General features: G+C 52.4%; 1 protein-coding gene across 1 annotated transcript; it reads left to right on the forward strand.

Moving 5' to 3' along the window:
• Positions 1 to 650: 650 nt before the first annotated feature.
• Positions 651 to 21329, forward strand: LOC122390171 (rho GTPase-activating protein 26-like; the record flags this gene model as incomplete). The annotated part of the gene is made up of 4 exons (XM_043382858.1): positions 651 to 1149; positions 9648 to 9805; positions 16366 to 16437; positions 21225 to 21329. Coding segments are annotated over exons 1-4 (498 nt in total), but the record flags the coding sequence as incomplete, so codon positions are not given.
• Positions 21330 to 22077: the final 748 nt, after the last annotated feature.

The following is a 22077-nucleotide window of genomic DNA, read 5'->3' on the forward strand; positions in this document are numbered from 1 at the left end:
AACTGGATCCGCCAATGAGCCTTTTAAAATACATATACCTTATAATTCTGCCCGCATCAATCGCGATTTCCTGAATGCGGACGGAGTCTATTTCAACCTTTACGATCACCCCAGGGAATGCGATTCGGGACAGTTTTTTGCTAGCCTTCTTTAGATATAATGATTTAGATATTAAACCGTTATCAAGCAGAACTATTACGTTGATTTTAAAATCATCTAAGATGATAGCAATTCCATTTTGGTGCTAATAACCATAGATATGTCTGTATATCACGGATTTATTTTACATATAGTAGAACTATTTGTATTTGCTAGTAGTTTCCTAAAATATGGTAGCAATATTGGAGTTTTCCCTTTACCTGCTCTTACCTTTATTCTTTTTTCTTTTCAGCGAAGAGGGTAGAGACCTCATGGCCCATTACCTTGATATTTCAAGAAATATACGAAAATTAATTTGAAAAATAAATTCAACTATTGAGTGACTTAGCCATATTGTATCAACGCACAAATCATCAGATAATGATGTTTCGGTATTGTGTAAAGGTAAAGGAATTCCTTTAATATGGTAGGAAATAGTTGCGACAGTTATGATTGTTGTGCTGCGCCTCCGGCGAAAATGATGTCAATCAAAGTCAGTTTTGAGAGTGCGTTTGAAGGTGTGGGGTGCCCCGGCGGGGCTCGTGTGACAGGGTGTGCCTTTGTGTTGAACCATCTAGACTGGACAGAAACAATCCAGCGTATATTTATATACTTGGGAGCGCTTCTAATTGAAATGGTAGTGCTCCTACCTTTATAAATATCAACATGGATTTGGGCCTTGATTGATTCGAGAAAGCTAGCTGGTTGGTTGAGTCAGAGTTGAAGAGGTTTCTTCAGTTGAGGGTGAACTGAACTGCACCTGATTCAAACATTGCAGTTAGTGCAACAGGTGTGCGTGTGGCTCGTGGCTTTGACAGAAAATAAACAGTTTCTGAAGACTCGACAAAATGGGTCGTCAGTGCTTGCTTCCCTTGGAGCTGGCTGACTGCTTGACAGACAGCCCCTACTTCCGGCAAAATCTGCATGCTTATGAAAAGGAGCTTGAAAACACCAGTGCATCAATTAAATCTCTGGTGAAGGACATCAAAGAAGTTCTTGATGCCGCAAAACGTGAGTACTCATACCTTCACTTCCCCTGTTTTGGTTTTAACTTCATACATGCTAAGCTTCCGGGTGCAGTTGACTAAAATAGCCTGTGTCCCTTAAAACTAAAAACTATCACCAGTATGTATTATCAAGCTCACCATCATGAATGTTAAGTAAAGCAATAATGCCAAGGCAGTGATTACATCCTGCCAAGCTATGCTGCAGAATTGTCATAGCACAGGATGTATGGAATTGACTTGATGATAATGTGACGTGCTGGATCAGGGCATGTACATATTTGGTTTATTGGGTTTGGTGTCCTCGTCTGCTCGCGACGGCATGTTGCGTCCTCGTCTGCTCGCGACGGCATGTTGTGTTGTTGTGTGTGTGTTGCATGTTGTTGTGTGTGTGTTGCATGTTGTGCATGGTTGTGTTCCGTGGTGGCTGCCGCATGACCTGCTATGCAGCGTGCAATGTGCATGGAGTTGCTTGGAGTTGCTAACGGTTTTGCTTGTTGTGTGCGTGTGTTCGCAGGCCTACTTCCTGAAGAATTAATAAACTGAAAAGGCGTCTGCTGGTGTATCGGACCCGTCACACTGGTGGCAGCGGTGGCGACAGCAGGCGCTGGTGGCAACAAAGCTCATGATCAAGCCTGAAACGGACAGTGATTTTCTTCAGGAAGAGATAAAGGCGTATGCGATGGCACCTGGCGGCAGCAAGGCGGTGCGACCAGCTGATTTTGATGGCAGTGGCAGTGTGCGTCGGTTTCTTCATAAATTTGAACAATGTGCAGGCATCAATGAATGGAGAGATGATGCTACGAAGCTGGCACAGTTGTCTGTTTCCTTGGCTGGTAAAGCATATGACTTTTTTATGCACCTCCCTGCAGAGCAAAAGAGTAGATATGACAAGTTGTACAAGGCGCTCATGGATGAATATGATTCTCCAGGACTCCAGAGTGACTATGCGCTGCAGCTCAGTTCTGCTCGAAGGAAATCTGGACAAAGCACAGCAGATTTCATGCACGAGTTGGAGGAGCTTGCTGAGCGAGCGTATCCGGACTGGGATGTGGTACCGCGAGAGGGCGTAGTGCGAGCCACCTTCATCAATGGGCTAGATGATGACTTGCGTATGGCATTGATGCTTCAGGCACCCGAGCAAGAACGGGGTTCCCTTGCAGATCTAGAACGCAGCGCACGCCGGATTGAGCAAGTTCAGCTCTCCCGTCGGCAGGCCTCAGTGGGACGGGTGGAGACCACTCCGTCTGTTGATGCTCAGGTCGCGGAGCTTCGAGACCAGGTGTCCGCGGTGGCGGCGTCTATGGCGGATCTTCAAGCACATGTCGGGCGGCTGACCCTCCCTGGCCGTGGGAGTTTTCGCCCTCGTGGTGGTGGAGGTGGCTTCGGTGGACACGGGGAACGCGTCGGTCGTGGCAGCTATGGAGGTGCTGCTCGTGGCCCAGGTGCAAATCGCGGCGGTGGTGGAAGGGGATCTGGTGCTCAATGCTATCGCTGTGGTGAAGTGGGACATATGGCGCGTGAGTGTCCTGTTAACTCTGCAGGTGGGGAGGAAGGAGCCGTTTTTCAATGTTATCGGTGTGGTCAGATGGGGCACATAGCGCGTGGGTGTCGTGTTAAGTTGGATTTTTAGGTGCCCACCACCAGTCTTCTCCCGACAGTTTGTTGGTGGGCACGACGTCCTATGTTACTCCAAGTGGTCGGGCTGTGTATGTCAGGGGCTCTGTGCAGAACGAATCGGTAGTATGGTTGCTGGACACGGGAGCGGAATGCACGCTGGTTGGGTCGAGTGTTCCCGGTGTACGTGAGCTGCGGCGTTGTCTTTCGCAGCAGCAGCCAGTGACGATAGACGGTAAGCCCTTGTCCTGTGAGGCCCGAGTACTGGCAGATATATGTATTGGTTCTTCAGTTCTCCTGCAACACCCTGTTTATGTGGTGCCGTCTATGAACACGCAATGTTTGATCGGGACCGATGCGATGAGACGCTTGGGAGCAACTGTTACCATTGACTGGACGTCGGGCAGAGTAACCATAGGAAGTCAAGATGTAACATGTTCATCTCCGACCCCCTCCCAAGGAGAAGCAGAACCGCGATGTGCACGAGTGAGACTGACTCGCGAGGTCGTTCTGCCTGGGCGGCATGAGATTGTTGTAAGGGGAGTCGTAGAAGCTGCTATTCCCGTCCAGGAAGAGGTCATGTATAGCCCAGACCCTACGTTTGAAGAAGCCAACGATGTAGTGGGAGCCCGGGTACTGGACGTGATGCGAGAAGGGCAGGAGATCGCTGTTCGGCTCGTGAATCCGGGAGAGGGACCTGTCAAGCTGCACCAGGGGACCACGCTGGGGCACGTCGAACGTGTCGCGCGAGTTCATGAGTCCCTGGCTCAGAACGTCAGGAGTGTTCGGGAATCAGTCGGAAAAAAGTCGGAAGAAGTGAAACGGAAAATGGAGACGCTTGTTGAGAGGCTGGTCACTGACTCTGATCTGACGTCACGAGAAGAGCAGTGTCAGGCTAAGAAGCTACTTCACGACTACCAAGACAGATTCCCAGCGGATGGACGTCTCGGACGGTCTGGAATTGTGAAGCATGAAATTCGGACAGAGGGTACGCCTCCAAGAGCAGCGCAACCAACGAGAGTGGACCACCACACCCGTCAGCGGCTGGACGACATGGTAGAGGACATGTTGAGCAAAGACGTCATCAGGCCGAGTACGTCTCCGTACGCGGCACGAGTGGTTCCGGTTGAGAAAAAGGACGGATCCATTCGGTTCTGCATTGACTATCGTCGGTTGAACGCAGACACAATCAGCGATGCTTTTCCTCTGCCAAGGATTGATGACTGCTTGGACGCCCTCTCTGGGGCCCAGTGGTTTCACGTACTGGACCTCAAAAGTGGGTATTGGCAGCAAGAAGTAGAGGAACGGGACAAACACAAGACAGCATTTACCACTCACAAGGGCCTCTTCGAATTCAATGTCACTTCAATGGGCCTCAAGGGAGCACCAGCTTCCTTCCAGCGGCTGATGATGGTGGCGTTGACGGGAATGGTATGGAACATCTGCCTGGTATATCTTGATGATATAATCGTGTTCGGAGGCAGCTTCGGCGAATCATTGCAGAGACTCGAGGACGTCCTACAGGCCCTTCGTTCTGCCAACCTGACATTGAACCCTGAAAAGTGTCGGCTCTTTCGAAAGAAAGTTCAGTTTCTGGGTCATGTCGTCAGTGGAGAAGGTGTTTCGCCTGACCCCGCGAAGGTTTCGGCCGTAAAACACTTCCCGACGCCTTCTTCAGTCAAGGAGACAAGAGAATTCCTTGGACTTGCCTCGTACTTCCGACGCTTCATTCCGCAGTTCGCAGACGTGGCGAAACCTCTACACCGGCTTCTAGAGGGATGTGCACGATTCGTCTGGACGGAGGAATGCGACGCTGCGTTCCGACAGCTCAAGGAGAAGCTGACATCTGCACCTGTGCTGTGCTACCCGAACTTCAACGCTCCTTTTATCTTGACCACGGACGCCAGTGAAGTAGGGATTGGAGCGGTACTGACGCAGGAAGAAGGAGGCCAGGAGCGAGTGGTGGCGTACGCCAGTCGCAGCCTCTCGAAAACTGAAAGGAAGTTCTCGGCGACCGAACGGGAGTGCCTTGGCCTTGTGTGGGCCACTCGACGATTTCGTGTGTACCTGCATGGACGCCGATTTGTTTTGCGGACGGACCACAACCCCTTGGTGCATCTCCGCAAAAGTAAGGATCCACGAGGCAAGCTTGCTCGCTGGATACTTGAATTGGAGGCGCTCGACTACGACCTCCAGTACAGGCCGGGGCCGACACTTCCACACGCGGACGCTCTCTCGCGTGGCCCAGTGGAAGGGACAGACAGCGAGGTCAATGCTCCGGTATTTGCAGTGACGTTGGATGATGACTACGGGATGGCGCTGGCCCAACGTGATGATCGGGACATAGCAGTAGTCATGGAGCTGGTGAGAACGGGGAAGAGATGTCCCTCTGATGCATCTTCGGCGGTGAAGCACTACATGTCGCAGCGAAACAGACTGAAGGTCGACGGACAGGGCCGGCTGGTATGCGTGTACAAGCGCCACGCGACGGAACACTTGCAAGTGGTTGTTCCCCGATCTCTAACTGAGGAGGTCCTCGCGATGTGTCATGACGATCCCGCCTCGGGTCACCTCGGAGTCACAAAAACAGTGGAAAAGATCAGAGAGAGGTTCTATTGGAGTACAATGTTCAAGGATGTGAGAACGTGGATTCGGACGTGCCGTCTTTGTGCGATGAAGAAGAGTCTTCCTGCTCCTGGGAGGGCGCCTTTCGGTGAAATGCCAAAACCAGTGAGACCGTGGCAGTGGATTTCCATGGACATCGCGGGTCCCTTCCCGCGGACTAATCGAGGAAATCGTTTCATCCTTGTCGTGACGTGCGGGTTTTCCAAGTGGACAGAGGCTTTTGCACTGGCTGACCAGCGGACGGACACGGTGGCCAAGATCTTGGTGGAGGAGTTGATTTGTCGCCATGGCTGCCCGGAGGTCATTCATTCGGACCAGGGAAGAAATTTCGAAGCATCGCTGATCCAGGAGATCTGCCAGCGTCTGCATATAAAAAAGTCGAGGACGACGCCGTATCACGCGCAAGGAAACGGACAAACTGAGCGTTTCAACCACACGTTGTGCACAATGCTGTCCATGTATGTTTCACAAGATCAGCGAGACTGGGACGACAAGCTGCCGTTCGTGATGATGGCATACCGAACAAGCGCGAATGAAACTACAAAAGAGACGCCGTTCTACCTCTTCTATGGTCGACAACCACGACTGCCGGTGGATGTTGCGTGCGGTGGAGGCTCTCCAGGAGCCGGCAATGACAGGGAGAGTTACGCTCAGAAAGTGACGCAAGCTTGGTCTCGAGCACAAAGCAGGGCACGTGAGAACATCGCGAAAGAAGCGCAGAAACGAAGAGAGCGGCAATCAAGCGGTGTGCGGCAATTCTTTTACAAGGTTGGGGATTGGGTTTGGCTGTTCAAACCAGTTAGATACCCGGGCCGCTCACCGAAGCTTCAAAGACCGTGGCATGGGCCGTACCAAGTGGTAGCCGTTCTGCAGGATGGCTTGACTTACAGAATCAAGCATGTAGACAAGCACAGGTACCGGCAGGTGGTTCACCATGACAGGCTGAAACCCTGCCACAGTCGAGATGATGAAAGACATGCTGACAGGCCTGAAGTCGATGTTAACCATCATGACCGGAGGGATAGAGATGATGTGTATCAGAGGGACCGGCAGGATCAGACGCCGAATGAAGGAGAATTTCAACAACCCGACAGCGAAGACGAGTCAGAAGCTGTTTCTGCGGAAGATTCACATGGCAGGGCCGAAGAGGAGGTTTCACGTCGGGAAGATGGAAACAGCGGTGCCGACTTCGAATCAGGACAGGCAGCGAGCTCGGAGGTGACCCCTGGCCCGTTGGATAATCCTCCATTGTTGGATAGCGAGCCGGTGGGGTGCGCAACGCGCACAGAGCAACAGTTGGGACTCAGGCGGCGAAGTACAAGGACAAGGAGGGCCCCCGATAGGCTGGATTTGTGAGGGGAGGAATGTGACGTGCTGGATCAGGGCATGTACATATTTGGTTTATTGGGTTTGGTGTCCTCGTCTGCTCGCGACGGCATGTTGCGTCCTCGTCTGCTCGCGACGGCATGTTGTGTTGTTGTGTGTGTGTTGCATGTTGTTGTGTGTGTGTTGCATGTTGTGCATGGTTGTGTTCCGTGGTGGCTGCCGCATGACCTGCTATGCAGCGTGCAATGTGCATGGAGTTGCTTGGAGTTGCTAACGGTTTTGCTTGTTGTGTGCGTGTGTTCGCAGGCCTACTTCCTGAAGAATTAATAAACTGAAAAGGCGTCTGCTGGTGTATCGGACCCGTCACAATAATGAGAGATGTTGCTTGATGCTTGGTTCAATGGTAAATATCAATGCAATATCCATTGTTTCAAGAAATACCTATTCCTATTTTGGTGTTGATGCGTGCTGTAGTTTGCCCTAATGATGATGATTAAGCACAAATATGGCTTAAAACATTTCATGTTTTCATCAGTAGCTGGTAACCAGAATCAGTATCTAGTACCCAATCACAATGTTGATGTATTCTGCTGCAGTCTCAAAGCAAACTGTCTGGTTTCACTACAGTCTACACAAAGACACGAAGTTTATTTTATACATGGCCATGCTATATAATCGTCTTCTAAGTCCAATCAGATTGAGATGAGGGAACTCTAATGCTTAGGTTGATTTCACTTTACATTTTTCCTGAATGAAATAATTACATCAAGGAAGCTATTACAAAAGTTATCTAGTTATCAGGTCTTTTTCAGTGGCTGAACCATTGTATTTTTGTGCATTGTTTTGCTATTCTATAGTTGATTCACTGAACTCATGGTTTTAGTTTCTCTTCTTCAGCATCAATAGAATCCTAAACTAGGTATCCTCTGAATAGTCCACGGGACTCATAGTTTGGCTGCCAACTGCTGCATTAGGCTAGTCAGCCTGGCTGCTGCCTGGCCAGCATGTCTGGCCCAGCGGTCGGACGATGACCTCCGCGTCAAAACCAGTGGGATGCGGAACCCGGCGAACGGTGACGTACCTACTTCCCTTCCGCAACGTCCAAGACAGATAGGGAGGAAGGAAACGAGTCAGGATATAACTGGAAGATGGAACTGTAATGCGTTGCCTGGGGATGGGGGTGGGCTCCAGGAGGTTGGGGCTGAGGCGGAATGAGAAGGGATTGGTTGAAGGGGAAGTAGAAGAGATCGAGCAAGGCGGAACTGTAAGGGATGGATTGTGGTGGAACGGAAGGGATGGGAGAGGAACGGAATGGAAGGGATGGAGGAGAGCAGAATGGAAGGGACGGAGGAGGCACGGATCGTATGGGATAGAGGAGGAACGAAACTGGACAGGACTGGACTGATGCAGAGACGGCACACGCTGCCGGGAACGACGCGGCGGAAGTCCTTAGCTGGACGGCGATTGAGCGCGACGCTCGCCAGGCCGTGCAATGGTCGTGCACAAGGCGTGCACCAACTGTGCACCGGCTGTGCACAGCCGGCGGCCGGCCCAGTGACTCAGGGTTTCCGGATGGCGCGTGCGACACCGTCCACTCACGGTGTCAGTGACGGAGCTCCGTCCCGTCTCCGGTCCTGTTCGGTCAGCGTCTCGGATCAGTTACTGCTCAGTTGGCGCCTTTGGTAAACCCTGAGCCTGGATGGGATTGGGGACTGTGTTGAACTCTGAGCCTGGAGGGAGACATGCTGACCACTGATCAGCGACCAGTGACCTAGTCGGTCCCTGTGGTAGACCCTGAACCCGGATGGGGACACACTGGCCTTCTGTGGACGGGAGATACGCTCAGTGATTCGTTCTCATGAGCGGTTAGTCATCGGACCGACACACACTCACGGGATGTCGCCAGAAGCATCCATGTGTGTATATCCGGACCGCGGCGAAGGGCGGCTGAAGGTCGACATTGCCAGCTCCAAATGGGCTCATAATGTCTGCTTAGTTCCAGATAGGGTAAACTTGTGTATACAGAGGCGATGTAAACCAGGCCTACTGGCATTGCTTAGACGATTACATGCAGAAGTCGTTGAATTCGTGGTGATGCATAGGTAAGATGTATGTAGTTGCCAGCGAAGTTATAATCGACTTGTCTCAAACGTGGTATTCTACTATAGTTTTACTATATACCAATGCACCGTAATTTGCTCATCACGTTCTTCCTTGGTTTTGTCCGAGTTTGAACTCTGGAGTTGGACTCGGACTGAAGTTGAATTCGGACTCGGGCTCTACGGAGGTCAGGCCACAAAAACTGATATGGCTAGCAGCTGAATAGTGAATACTGAGTAGTACTCAGTAATAAGGGCAGTAAGTTCATTTATCGGGGGCTGCTGCTTTGTTTATTCATGCAGATATTGGGACTGAGGCAGGCTCGACATTTCTAAATCGAGCGTGGGTCGATCGAGCAAATCGAGCAAAAACAGTCACCCTACTAACATCGGTATGTTATGATGAAGTAATCTTTGTTCGGCTTCAAGCTTGCTGCTGTTTTTCCGATGTTTCTCAAATTTATCATCAAATGTTGGATGTCTTCCAGATGCCACCACATCCTTGCATTCTCGTAATCACGTTGAAGTAAGGCACTCGATCATATATTCTGACATCAACAGTTTTGTTTGTGACTTTACCATAACATCCTGTCGTTATCTAGTTCTAGCCGTATCGAATCTATCATCCTTCCCGCCAACTGTCCTCTTCAGACCGTCCGTCTGTCTCATCAGGCTTCCTCCGACCGCCCGTGATCGTCCCCATCCCTCCCGTGAGCATCCTCCACGCCTGACCGTGAGTCGTGAGTCGTGACCGTCTTCCCCCGGCCGACCCGTGACCACCTACCATCGTCCGTGACCGGCACGCCCGTGACCGTCGGCCCCGTTTCGTGTCCCGCAGAGCTGTCGCGATGTCAGCGGGCGTTCGCCAACAGTCTGGACAAGTTCCAGTTCGACTGCATCGGCGGGTCACAGACAGATGACGAGATCGTCATCGCTGGCAGTCTCAAACAGTTCGCCTCGCTCATCAACCTGATCGAGGAGGAACGCCAGAGAATGGTGAGTAGATGGGCACTGGGCGCTGTCTCTGGGACTGGCGGCTCAGTGGAGGGCAACAGAAACGGCCAGCACGAATTTGAAAGGCGTTGTATGATACTGGTGCATCACCTGTCTGCCTGTTCCAGTTGAGTGAATCAAACACGTATTTTTTTATACTAACTATGCAGTATGCATGATTGAACTGGAGTTATTTTGACTTCGTTCTCACCCTGAAATACTCCGTGGTCGCTTCACGTGCCCCGCCCCGCCCTTGTGGATATCACGCGACTGTGTGGGGATCTGCCGCTCGTAGCGGGTCGCAGGGCGCGGTCCAGTCGGGCTCCTTATCCTATCTTTCAGCTCCGTTAGCCGCTGAACGCAAACACTTGCCGCTGAGGCCAACCGGCCAGAACCTTGTTGCATTGAATAGACGTCAACTTTGTGTACGGGCGATAAACTAGCACCCACAGTGCAGACGCAGTACGGGGGAGAGCGGCGGGGGAGGGGAGGGGGTGGCTGCCGTGCCCCTGAAACCCTCTGCTCGATCACGCCGCGCGGAGTCCCGCCAGGGTCCGCAACACGTGCCCCGGGCGCGTGTTCGCTCAGTCCATTGTGCAACACTGCACAAATGGGAGTCTGACGCACACACACACAGTCAATCGGTTGCTGTTGCTACATAGGCTGGCGGTCTCGGGTGCGAGAGTCGGTCGAGCATTGACGCTTGCACTGGTAGGCTTCAGTGTTACCGCTTAGCTGGAGTGGTGTGTTTATGACAGGCTGACTGCTAGAGAGGAATTTGTCTTGGTGATTGCACAGAGCGGCACACTTTGACGTGGAATCAGTGGTGTATTTCCACCGTGATATTGTTTCGTGACCTAAAAAGCATCCCGAAAAGCGTCGCGTGTTTACAGAACTGCGAGCTGTGAATACCGGGATGGTTTTGTGCCGATATGATAAGCCCGAGTGAAGTAAAGCGAATGTTAATACAGTGGAAGTATTTGTAACATTTCGAATACTTGTGTGAAATTCCGAATACGCAATAAGAAGCGTCTCATGGTGTATTGCATATAAATAATACATCTGTAATATTTGATTGATATTCGAGTGGAAGTCCTCGTTTATGTATCATTGAGGAGCAGCTGGAGAATGCGCTAGCATTACCCTGATCTCTCGACTCGCCTACTTGCACTTCCGGAGTTAACGCTCCCATGGTGCAGAGATATCCGTAATACTGATGTAACGCCCTTAGGTATGCAGTAACGACCGGCCTTCTTTACGCTAGCGTCTGTTTTTCCTTGAAAAGCCGATTGCGGTCTTCACTACACCTGGGAACGCGTATATTTCTGACCGGTTCTCCTCCTAGCCGTGGCAAATCGCATCGAATTACGTTTAGATTCAAACTAATACAAAAAGAAATACAGTGTGCTATGTTCACTACCATCGGCAGGCTCTACGCGGATATGAAAATCCCGTTTCATTATTGTGCTCTCAAGTTGTGCCATACGCACGTGCGTTTTTCGGTCACAAAATACATCAAATGCCCGTCGTGCATCGTGTTTCCGTATTTTGAGTTGATTATTTCGTCACCGCGGGGCTGCACTGGTCACAAACGCCATTATGAGAGCGTGTCGCCGCGCCGCCACGAGTCGCTCCCCATCCCGGACCACTCTCTTTCCGCGTGGTCCGGGCGTGCGACAATGGGATAGTGATTGTCATCTGGGGCATGGACTGTGGCCGCTGTAAGGAGCTGACCTCTGCTGTCATCATCACAAGGGGGGGGGATGGCGGAGGGTCGCCCCAGCAACACTCAGAAGGGGAGCTGGTTCAGGTCTGACTTCGTCCGAGGTTGCTAGTTCGGGGCGGCTTTTCGTCAAGCAAGGCGCATCGCTCGTCAACGATGCCGCTTTCCAGCGATGATCTAAGCCCTGGATAGCATTCCGTTGGTACTGGGCTGTGCTTATGTCATTTGTTTACATTGCAAGATACTCGGTGCGTATTTCCAGAGACATGGAATGGTTGTTTACATGGCGAGTATGTATAGACAAAGCTCTCGGCGGATTACTGGATTACAGATCGAAAGCTCTTGCGGATTACTGGACTATAGACCGGTATCGTTACGGTGAATGCCTGGTACTGCCGTGCTGTTCGAGTTTGGTATGGCGGTTTGTCTGCTCGTCGGTCATCCATTCCGATACTACGCTTGGGATGGCTTGGTCAAATAATGAAAACATGTTATAGGGAACACTCAGAAACTACACTACCAACACACAAGAACGCTGAAAAAAAAAACAGTTAACACTAAGCTGGTCATGTTATGGCTCACGCACAGCTAGCTGCTCGAGAGACGTGGAGGGTTGGCGTATCACAGGCTTGTTGCGGGAGCCCTTACCAGACGAAGGCTCAGTAACACGTTGTTCCCTGTCTGACTGGGACAGGTGTAGCGACTAGCGATACGATACGCTTCCCCCAGCAGAGGGAGCGTGCCGGCTCCTCCCCTCCGGTTACCAGACAGATGCTCCCCTCCGCTTGTCAGATACAGGTCGGACACTCGTCAGACCCAGCCTCCGATGTAACACCGTGAACTGAGGACCGGGTTGGGGTCGGTCCTAGGCACGGTGTCTTGCTGTGATCCTGGGGGTGGCCTGCTGTCATTTGGGACTGAGCCCCAAGAGGCTAACGGCTGCGTTTGATTGAAATCGAGCTTTAGTCTTTCTTTGTCTCTGGCTTATAGGTATCCCGTTATTTTCTTTCTTCTTCTTTCTTGGATAATAATTTTTCCTTGTCTTCTGTCTTGTTCCGTCTCTCTCTCTCTCTCTCTCTCTCTCTCTCTCTCTCTCTCTCTCTCTCTCTCTCTCTCTTCCTCCGCCTCTCCCTCTCCCTCTCCCTCTTCCTCTTCCTCTTCCTCTTCCTCTTCCTCTTCCTCTCCCTCTCCCTCTCCCTCTCCCTCTCCCTCTCCCTCTCCCTCTCCCTCTCCCTCTCCCTCTCCCTCTCCCTCTCCCTCTCCCTCTCCCTCTCCCTCTCCCTCTCCCTCCCTTCGTCCTCTCCCTCTCCCTCTCCCTCTCCCTCTCCCTCTCCCTCTCCCTCTCTCTCTCTCTCTCTCTCTCTCTCTGTCTCTCTGTCTCTCTATCTCTGTCTCTCTCTCTCTGTCTCTCTCTCTCTCTCTGTCTCTCTCTCTCTGTCTCTCTCTCTCTCTCTGTCTCTCTGTCTCTCTATCTCTCTCTGTCTCTCTCTCTGTCTCTCTCTCTCTCTCTCTCTCTCTCTCTCTCTCTCTCTCTCTCTCTCTCTCTCTCTCTCTCTCTCTCTCTCTCTCTCTCTCTCTCTGTCTCTCTGTCTCTGTCTCTCTCTCTCTCTCTCTCTCTCTCTCTCTCTCTCTCTCTCTCTCTCTCTCTCTCTCTCTCTCTCTCTCTCTCTCTCTCTCTCTCTCTCTCTCTCTCTCTCTCTCTCCAACGCTACATGCGCACCTGCCATGAGCCAACGTGACGCGTCAAGCACACCTGCTGAGAGTTAATGGCTCTCCACATGATAAGGCGGTATGGTGATATCAGCTAACGTGACACGGGAGCGTAGCAAAAGACCGTCGCTGATATGCCATGTGATGGGATGTTAATTGCTGGTACGACGCGGTAGACGGTCAAGGGCATCTAAGAGAGATTGATCTGACCAGATTTAATAGTCATCAATAAGGACACGGCCTGTTTTTGGGTACACCATTGCGTGTGTGTATGTGGGCTGTGTGAATTTGGCCATCTCGTTGTCATGCGAGCCGCCCGTTGATTGGTAACCTCGCTGAGATCTGAATGGCGGCTGGGAACTATCAGGTAGGAGCGGGATCTCGGCGGCCGACGGCGCCGTCAGTGTGTCAGTCGGACGCAGCCGATGACGTCATCAACGACGTCACCGGTTATTGGTAGGGTAGGGTCTCAGGTGCTGGGAAAGCGGCTGGTCAGCGCGGGTTTCAATCACTATGACAGGGTTCAAAGCAAAATGTCTTCGTTCTTATGGCTGTTGAATGTAGTGCGACGAATCGTGCTGGGATGCTATCGTCCCCCTTCGCTTTAGGGATGACACCAATAAACCGCCGCAACGCAAAACACATGAGCACCAGTGGTAGCCGTCCCCCTCCTCCTCATGAAGCCGTCAAGCGCCACCTGTGCCCTGCCAGCTACGCTGTAGGTGAGGACACCTGTCCCCTCCAATCAGGGCAGACAGCTGGACCGTCCGTCATCGTATCTGTGGAATGATCACAGATCACGGTGCCTGCGCCCAGCTCACGCACGAGATATCGGTCGCTGACACTACGCCGCGACTCCAGCCGACGTCCTCAGTTTCTCCTTAGCTCCGTTTTCAGGGCGTGAACTCCAATCTGTTGGAAAGCTCCGCTCGGTGTGGTTTGTTTTCGCTGTGTGGGCCGAGGACCTGTCTGGCTTCTGTCTCGGCTCTGAGCCGTCACGGTCTCCGTGTCTCAAAACTGGCTGTGGCCGCGGCCTGCCGGGAGCCGTGGGAACCAACTGGGCGCCGCCGTGGCTGGGATGGTGCTGCTCGGACGGCGCTGGCAGGGGCTGGGATAGCTCGTCCGCTGGATCCGGGACAGCTCGATGGCTGGACCCAGGGCAGATCCGTGGCCGGATCCTGAACATATCGGCGGCTCGAACGGAACAGCTTGGCGGCTGGATCCGGGACAGCTCGACGGCGGAGGTCCATCCAGGATAACTCAGTGAGTAAGCGGTAATTTAGTGGCGGATCCGGGGCAACTCAGAAGCAGGAGTCTTAGGGGGACAGTTCGGCAGCAGGAATTTATCTTTGTGAGCTCAGTGCCGCGTATGGCCCGGAACACCTTGGCAGCCGAGTTTGGGTTTCGGTAAGGTCCGGCACAGTCTGACGGCTAAGTCTGTGGACAGCTTGGCAGGAGATTCATCAGAGATGCTCGGTGGTAAGCGTCTGGCGCAGCCTGCTGAAGCTGACAGTCCACACGGTTTTTGCGATGCCGTCGGCACTTGGAAGACGGTTCCGAGCCGACCGTCGACGCGCGCGCGTCCCTTGGTACCGGATCGGGTGGATTACCGCCTCGTTCAGCTCTGGTTCCCGTGATTTATTCCATCCAGGCACGGGACTCCTCCGTGCTTGTTTGTAATGCTTCCAACGATTTGGCTGTTAGTTCCAGCAGCCAGAGTTTTGCCTGTAGTCGTGATTGTAGCTTCTGACGTTTTGTAATTTATGGTTTCGCTTCTGCTTGTCATCATAGACTAGTTCCCTTCAGGGATGTTGCGTAGCCATAAACAAAGAAAAATAGCAGCCTTTTCGGCGATTTTTACAATCCTGGTTTTTAGTGTTAGTTTGTGAGTCGTGCGTGGTTCGTTTGCTCATGTGCGCCGTTTCGTTTTATTCCAACTACCTGGGCGGCCCGATTTCGGTGAGCCGTGCCGGCACCTTCCTTCTTAGTTCCGCCAGCGGTGCCGGCGGCGCGGCTGCCGGTCGTTCCGCCTCGTGTGCCTCTCCGGCCGGCGGGGCTCAGTGCGCCGCGGGCTAACGGCCGTTCCGGCACACAGGTGGGCTGCGGTCGGCCCGATGTGCGCCGGGACCGTCGGGGGTGGACCGGCGCACGGTGCGGACCACGGGGCCGCCGAACCCGGCCGAACCCCGCCGGACCGACCGCAGCTGCCGAGACCGCTGCCGTCTGCGGCCGCCAGTGTAAAAACAGACGAGCCCAGCGCGTGCTGGTGTGCCCGAACTCGCGGTGTCGAGATGACAGAGCCCGCCGGCCCGGCCCCGGCGCGCGGCGCACGGCCTCTGCCTGCAGTGATGATACCCCTGACGGCTGCGCCAGACTGGTTATGTCGGTCGGGACAGCCGGTGGATAGGGTTACCCGTCGGGCACGTGGGGTACCTCACGGCACGTGTTGCCGCACCTGGCACGTGGGACGCATCGCGCGGGTATCACGTCTTCCTGAGTATCACGTTCCTCGGTACATGGGGTTGAGAAAGTTATGCAGCTAAAGTGATGGTTACTGGCTACTGCTTTATGTGAGCTGAACTATGTGGATCGCCGTTGAATGGCTAAAACACTCCGGTAATTATTCTTGTAGTTTTTTTTGTTGTTGTTGTCTTGAATACTCTCCTCTGCAGTGTTTCATTTTTCAGCCTTTTTGGTGGCAAATCACACCTAATGGGGAAAATATTTTCATCTCTAAAATATGAATGACCAACTTTACTTCATCTCTGAAAAGAGTTTCATGTATTCCCAACAGCCAGTTCACTTGTCACTTGACAGTTGATGCACCCACATCCTTTTGTTCCACACCCTGTCAAGATCCTGACATGAAATCCTGGTTTATCAATTAGCATAAAAATTGGCATTACACCATTTTGCAAAAATACTGCAGTTAATTACTTTCTTTTTTTTTTCATCCTAAGATTTTTTCTTCATCGGCACACCCAACCAATATCCAATTTTAGAACACTGCTCCTCTGGTCCCACCAGCGGCATCTGTACTCGACCTATCCTTTAGCACTATCACCTACCATGAAATGCGCCTCTTTCTCTCTTGTCTTTGCCCTGACGTCCGTCCCTCTCTGTTTTTCAGCTCGAACACGGCCACAAACAGGTGATCGGAGCACTGGACACATTCCGAAGGACGCACATCGGCGCCGCAAAGGTCAGTAACACTTGGTGCAACACGGTGTCTCGGTGAAGCCACTGTTTTTTTTAGCGTGGAAGTTTTCTAAGCAGGAGTTTGTGGTCATTGAAATGTGTATTTTACTATTGTGTTTCTGTCCTTTCTTACTTTCCAAGAGCACATAATTGGGATGAAATGGGGATGCCCTCTTGATTTGCTGTGAACAACCAGTCTCGCATATGCTTGTCTGCAGAGCTCGTGTGAATTCGCCGTGCTCGCATCACTCACGAGGCCAGGTTGACTGACCGGTCGTTAACCTGTCTCAGATGGTGTCGCTATGTGCCGTTTTGTCTCAGCAATCTGTTGTCTGAACTTGAAAGTTTTGTCTGATGAACTGATCGATAAACCACAGAATGGGTTTAAATTGCGCCTTGACATTTCTCACAGTCATGATTTGAAATCATTCATTGTTCACCTTTCACCATTCAGCTACCAACGAAGCCCAGGTAAATGCTGATTTTGATTGCCGATGCTATCTTAGATTCAGCAGTAGATCTGTCGCTAATCCCTACAGAAACGTGCAACTTCAGTAACAGTATTGGACATATCAGCTCGTCGCTTAGCCGTTTTCCGCAATTGAATAAAAGCGGAGGGATTAGGTGAAATCGTTATTGGCTGGTGCACAAACTCACTGATCAATTACCGGGACGGCGCTAAGCTCAACGGAACGGAGAAGGAGCACTTTCTACAGTGGAATCGGGTCTCTGCGTGCTCTGGCCGTGGCCACCGCTAGGGGCTTGAGGGGTATTGTGCTGCAGTGGATCTGTGACGGTCTATGAGAGTTCGCCTCTAACTCTGAGTCGGTGTCTCGGGTCTTCTCGCCAGTCTACTTATGGTTCATGCCTCACGTCTTCAGCGTCGGCTAGCGCTGGGGTGCGCCGGCTGGTGCATGCGTCTTCCTCCGTGAATACTAAATATGAGCTAAGAATCGCGTAGTTTTCACCTCAATCGCAGCCAAATTGGAGACCGGAAAGGTGTATTCCGAACGCCCCCGGTTTCTAGAATTGCTCGACATCTCTAAGGCGACACAATGGAGCCGTGTATTCGGGAAGCTGATCTCTGCCTCTTCAGGTCGGCGTTTTGTAGCTCGTTAGTGTGTGAAAGTGAAAGCAGAACACCGCAGGTCTCGGCTCCGAACCTGTTTCGCCTGTGACCGCATCACTTGACTAAACATCACCTGATTTCATCTCAAAGCACCTCGCCCACTCTGGTCTCACCTCACTTCCTATAACCTGGCCTAATCTCGCCTTAATTCCATGCTTTTCACCTATCTTCTCCTTACCATCCCACCTTGTATCATACCACCACGGAATATATACTATGTAGTCGTCTACCAGAGCTGGGCATTGCGCAACTTAAGTCCGCAACTCCGCAACTCCGCAACTTGCGGACTACCCTCTTGGTAGCGGAGTTACGGATCGGCTACCGAGCCCAAAAAAGTTGCGGAGTTGCGAGTTGCGGAAGCGAAAAATTCTAAAGCGCAACCGCTACCGGGGCCGCCACCGCTGGTGGGGGCGCCACTGTACTCTTTGCACTCCACTGCACACTGCACGTGTTTCCAGGCTAGTTGTTGAAGCTGATTTCGAATTTAATGACCGTTTGAACATTTACGAAGTAGTTTTAGTGCGTTAGTAACATGTTACGAGGCTTTCAGTGGTGGTTGACACTGGATAGGCGGTAGGACGCCTACTGGTTGACCTGACCTGACCTGACCCGACCAGGCCCAAATGCATGAAGACGTCATCTTTGATCAAAACCAACATGAAATTTGTTATCAGCGCCCCCCCCCCCCCCCAAAAGCATAAAAGCTTCACTTTACGAAGTTCTAGCAGGTCCGATTTTCCCGACTTTTGGGTCATTGACCTGGCCTGGAAGGTCAACCAATGGCCTATGACCTTAAAATTGGGTATCATCGGCTTCCTCGATCGTCACGGGCAACACGCTCGTTTTTTTCCCGCGAAGCTCTAGCTCGATCAGGGGCCGAACGGCAGGGGGGAGGGGGTCCAACCGACGTACACGTTAGACGCTGTAAAACACCGCACACAGCGAGGGTTAAGTCAAATTTTATGGTCGCCAGCACGGGGTTGGGTGCAGGGGAGGGGTGCTTGGACACCCCTCCGTAAGGTTTTCCGCAAATATATAAAAAAGGCGGCGGCAGGGCGGCTGTTTTCGACACTGCTATTAACACATCCTTTCCACACATTGTATGAACATGTCAGACCCAGGTCACCTCAGGTCAGGTCACCCGGTCAAGTCAAGGGACCCAATCTCCGAAAAAAATTAAACACCCGCCCTAGCAATACAGGGCAATATAGAATTAGATACACCTATTGACCGATATCACTTTGAAACTGTCTGCATGTGACAAGGGTAACAAGATATAGGTACAAAGTGTATTGTCTCATATTTTTTATATTTGTGGCTTAAGGTAAGGTCAACTGTGTGACCTCTCCATTATAAGTCAATGGGATAAAATACAACTCGTCCGGATTTGCGGCAAAATGATCCCAAACAACTAAAACATGCAAAGAGTAGCACTGGCAGGTCATTTACGTCGACTGGTGTCGCAATGACTTGCACATTGAGCATTATAGGTCACGTGACGTCATCAGAGGTCACCAACAGTCAGGTCACCAACAGAGGTCAACCAAAGGTACTACCTGTCAGACATAACACTGCACTTCAGGACTAAAACTGATAAAACATAAGAACCTAATAGAGGTTGGTAGCGGAGTTGCGGAGTTGCGGAGTTGCGAGTTGCGGTTTTACGATCTGCAAAATAGTTTCGGAGTTGCGATTGCGCTTTGGGTACCTAAGGTTGCGGAAGGTAGCGGTAGCGGTTTCCAAATTTCGGTAGCGATGCCCACCTCTGATAGTCTACGATATATAGTGTCGTAGACTATATATTCCGTGATATCACCTTTTGCTGCTTTTTTTCTCAGCTTCCTAATAGTGGCCATGCTTACACTCCTTTATCACTATTAGTTGCCACATCGATTCCGATTACTTCCTGGGACTTTCTTTTCACTTGAATGCCGAATGACCTCACATTCACAGCCTCTGCAAACTAAACAAACAGTCGACCGACTTCACTGACCCGCCGCTCCTTCACCATCTCACCCTGGCAGCTTGATTGCGCAGGGGTGCAGATGATACACGGACGACGGACGACCACCGTCGACTCACCACCGGCCTGGCGTCGCTCAATCACTGAGATCGTTTGGCGAACGGTGGCTCATTGCGCGTGCAGCCCCGCGGCCGCCACCCGCAGTTTGTGCCGTCAATCCCCTATCCGCTGGGATGCCCTGTTTGATTATGTCATCCCGGAACGGGCGGTGCACACTGGTCTTTTGACTTCAGTTCGATGATCTGCTGAATGTTTTTGTTGTACGAAATAAAATTTCACACAGGTACCAAAACATTCTTCGTGGAATTAAGGACGTGACTAGTGTGCTAACGTGATTTACTAGAGCTCCAAACTTCTGCTGGCCGTGGACTCCGCTGAATCCGCCGCTACTTATCCGCATCTCTAGCTCTCATCAGAGTAACGTCTATCTGCGGCCGTGCCCCGAAGCGTCACTCTGGCGCCCTGCGGTGTCACTCTGGCACCCTGCAGTGTCACCTTCCCCTCCCCCTTCGCCATCCGACGGGTGCGGTCCGCCTGCTGACGGCAGCCCGCCCCACCCTATCTGGAGTGACTCAGACGGCTCTGAGATCTCTGCGCCCGCTATCGTGCAGTGACCGCGCGGTGCCACCGCGGCGCCGCTGCGGTGCTGTCTGCACTCACGAGGACGGCGCGACTCGCGTCTACATCAGCCCGGCGGCGGTGCCCTACTGGCGCCCCTTGGTAGACTGGCGGCGCCGTGCCCCGGGCGGCAGGCTGTGGGTGGCCGGGCCGCCGCCGACCACCGGCCACCGGGACCCGGTCACGTCCGTTCCGTATGCCCGTGTGCCCAGCCCGCGGCCGTGCCCGCCGTGGAATGCGCTCTGAAGGGTCGGACGGGCCCCGGGCGACGGGACAGGGACTGGGGAACGAGGACTGTGTGCTCCACTGCGGACTGGCTGTGCGGCGGAGAGGCTGGTCTGTATTGGCGACCCTCCCCGCCCCAGAGTGACCCGCTTGTCTGCAGCTGTGCAACCTTGGGCAAACGGCATGTGCATTGTGCATGCAACATGAATGGGACACGTTGGAGTGTGTCGAGCCCTTGTGCCTCATCGTAGTACGTTAGAATCGTGCTCCCTTTTACAATGGAGGCCACAACGGGTGTGGCTGAAGTACTGCACTTGCATCCCTCCGATTTAATGACGGTATTTCACAGCCCATATGTAGTTGAGATGATACGAGTTGACAGGATCTTGATGGCTGCGCCTGGATGCATTTCCATTCCAGGAGGCTGCCTTATAATTCGACTACTTAACAGTCAACTCACTGCCAAGTTTTACATTCCTGATGAGGCTGTAACTGCGTGCTCTGCCGTGTGCACTGAAGGTCGTGCACATGCATACATCTATTTCTTTCAATACTTGTGTTCACATTCTTCTCCATGTCTGTGCCCTATGTGTATAAATCATCCATGAATGTTTGTTTGTGCTTACCTCATTCTTATGTGCCATCGCTAGGATTCTGGCTAAATGCACTCAACTCGAATGCCTGTGTTTCTCGTATGCAATTTGGTGACCAAGGCCTTGTATCTCGGTAATCGATTCTCAGTGAGCTCGATGGTGTGCGTTCCGTGACTGACGCCCCGCCTTCTATACTCTCACAGGAGGGCCGGAAGAAGTTTGAGAAGCAGACGCAGAAGTTTTGCTCCAGCTTGGAGCGGCACCTGAACCTGTCCACCAAGAAACTGGAGAACCAGGCCATGAAAGAGGTAAGTCTGTGTAGCTGGACTCGATTCTCGGATGGAACGATTCCTGAGACTATCGAGTAGATCGTCCAGAGAAGCAGTGTATCGCTCAGCAGTCGACCCAATCGCGTCTGGTTTGGGGTTTGAACAACATAGCCGCTGGCACAGAGAAGGGGGCGCCGGTTGGTGCGGAGAATAGGACGTCTGGACAGGGGGCACTGACCTCCCGAAGCTTGTCAGTGGACCAGATCATTAGGGGAGGCGGTTGTAGTCTGTTTCGTCTCGCCTAGTTCTGTGACTGACAGCGAAGCCTGCTGCCCGGGTCAGTGAGTCACTGGCCGTCGGCGCCTGCCGCCAGTGGCCGTGCCTGGTGACCGCGCCGCTGTGGAATGGTGCCACTGAGCCGACCGGTGTCTGTTTGCAGCACCAGTTATGTCGGTCGGAGTTCAGGGTCATGTCGCACCAGCTCTGCCGGCCGGACCATCACGCTCAGGCACTTCTGGGCCGAGCTTTAGTGAGCGCCCTCGCGGCTCCAGCGTGAGCGGACTAGCGTCGGTCCAACGGCAGGATGACACCGAATAACATTACCATATCAAGCGCAGTTCGCGAACAGGTCCCTCTCGTCACCTGACGACAGACGATCGCCGATGCATGTTTCTCTGCACGCATGTGAAGTGAGCTTTAACCGGTCAGTAACCTTGATTCGACACTGACCGTGAATCCAGATCAGACCATCTGCCGGAACTCTCGGTTTGATACCGCTCAGTCTGAT

Source organism: Amphibalanus amphitrite, unplaced genomic scaffold, assembly GCF_019059575.1.
Source record: "Amphibalanus amphitrite isolate SeventyFive unplaced genomic scaffold, NRLGWU_Aamphi_draft 000385F_arrow, whole genome shotgun sequence".
NCBI lineage: Eukaryota > Metazoa > Arthropoda > Thecostraca > Balanomorpha > Balanidae > Amphibalanus > Amphibalanus amphitrite.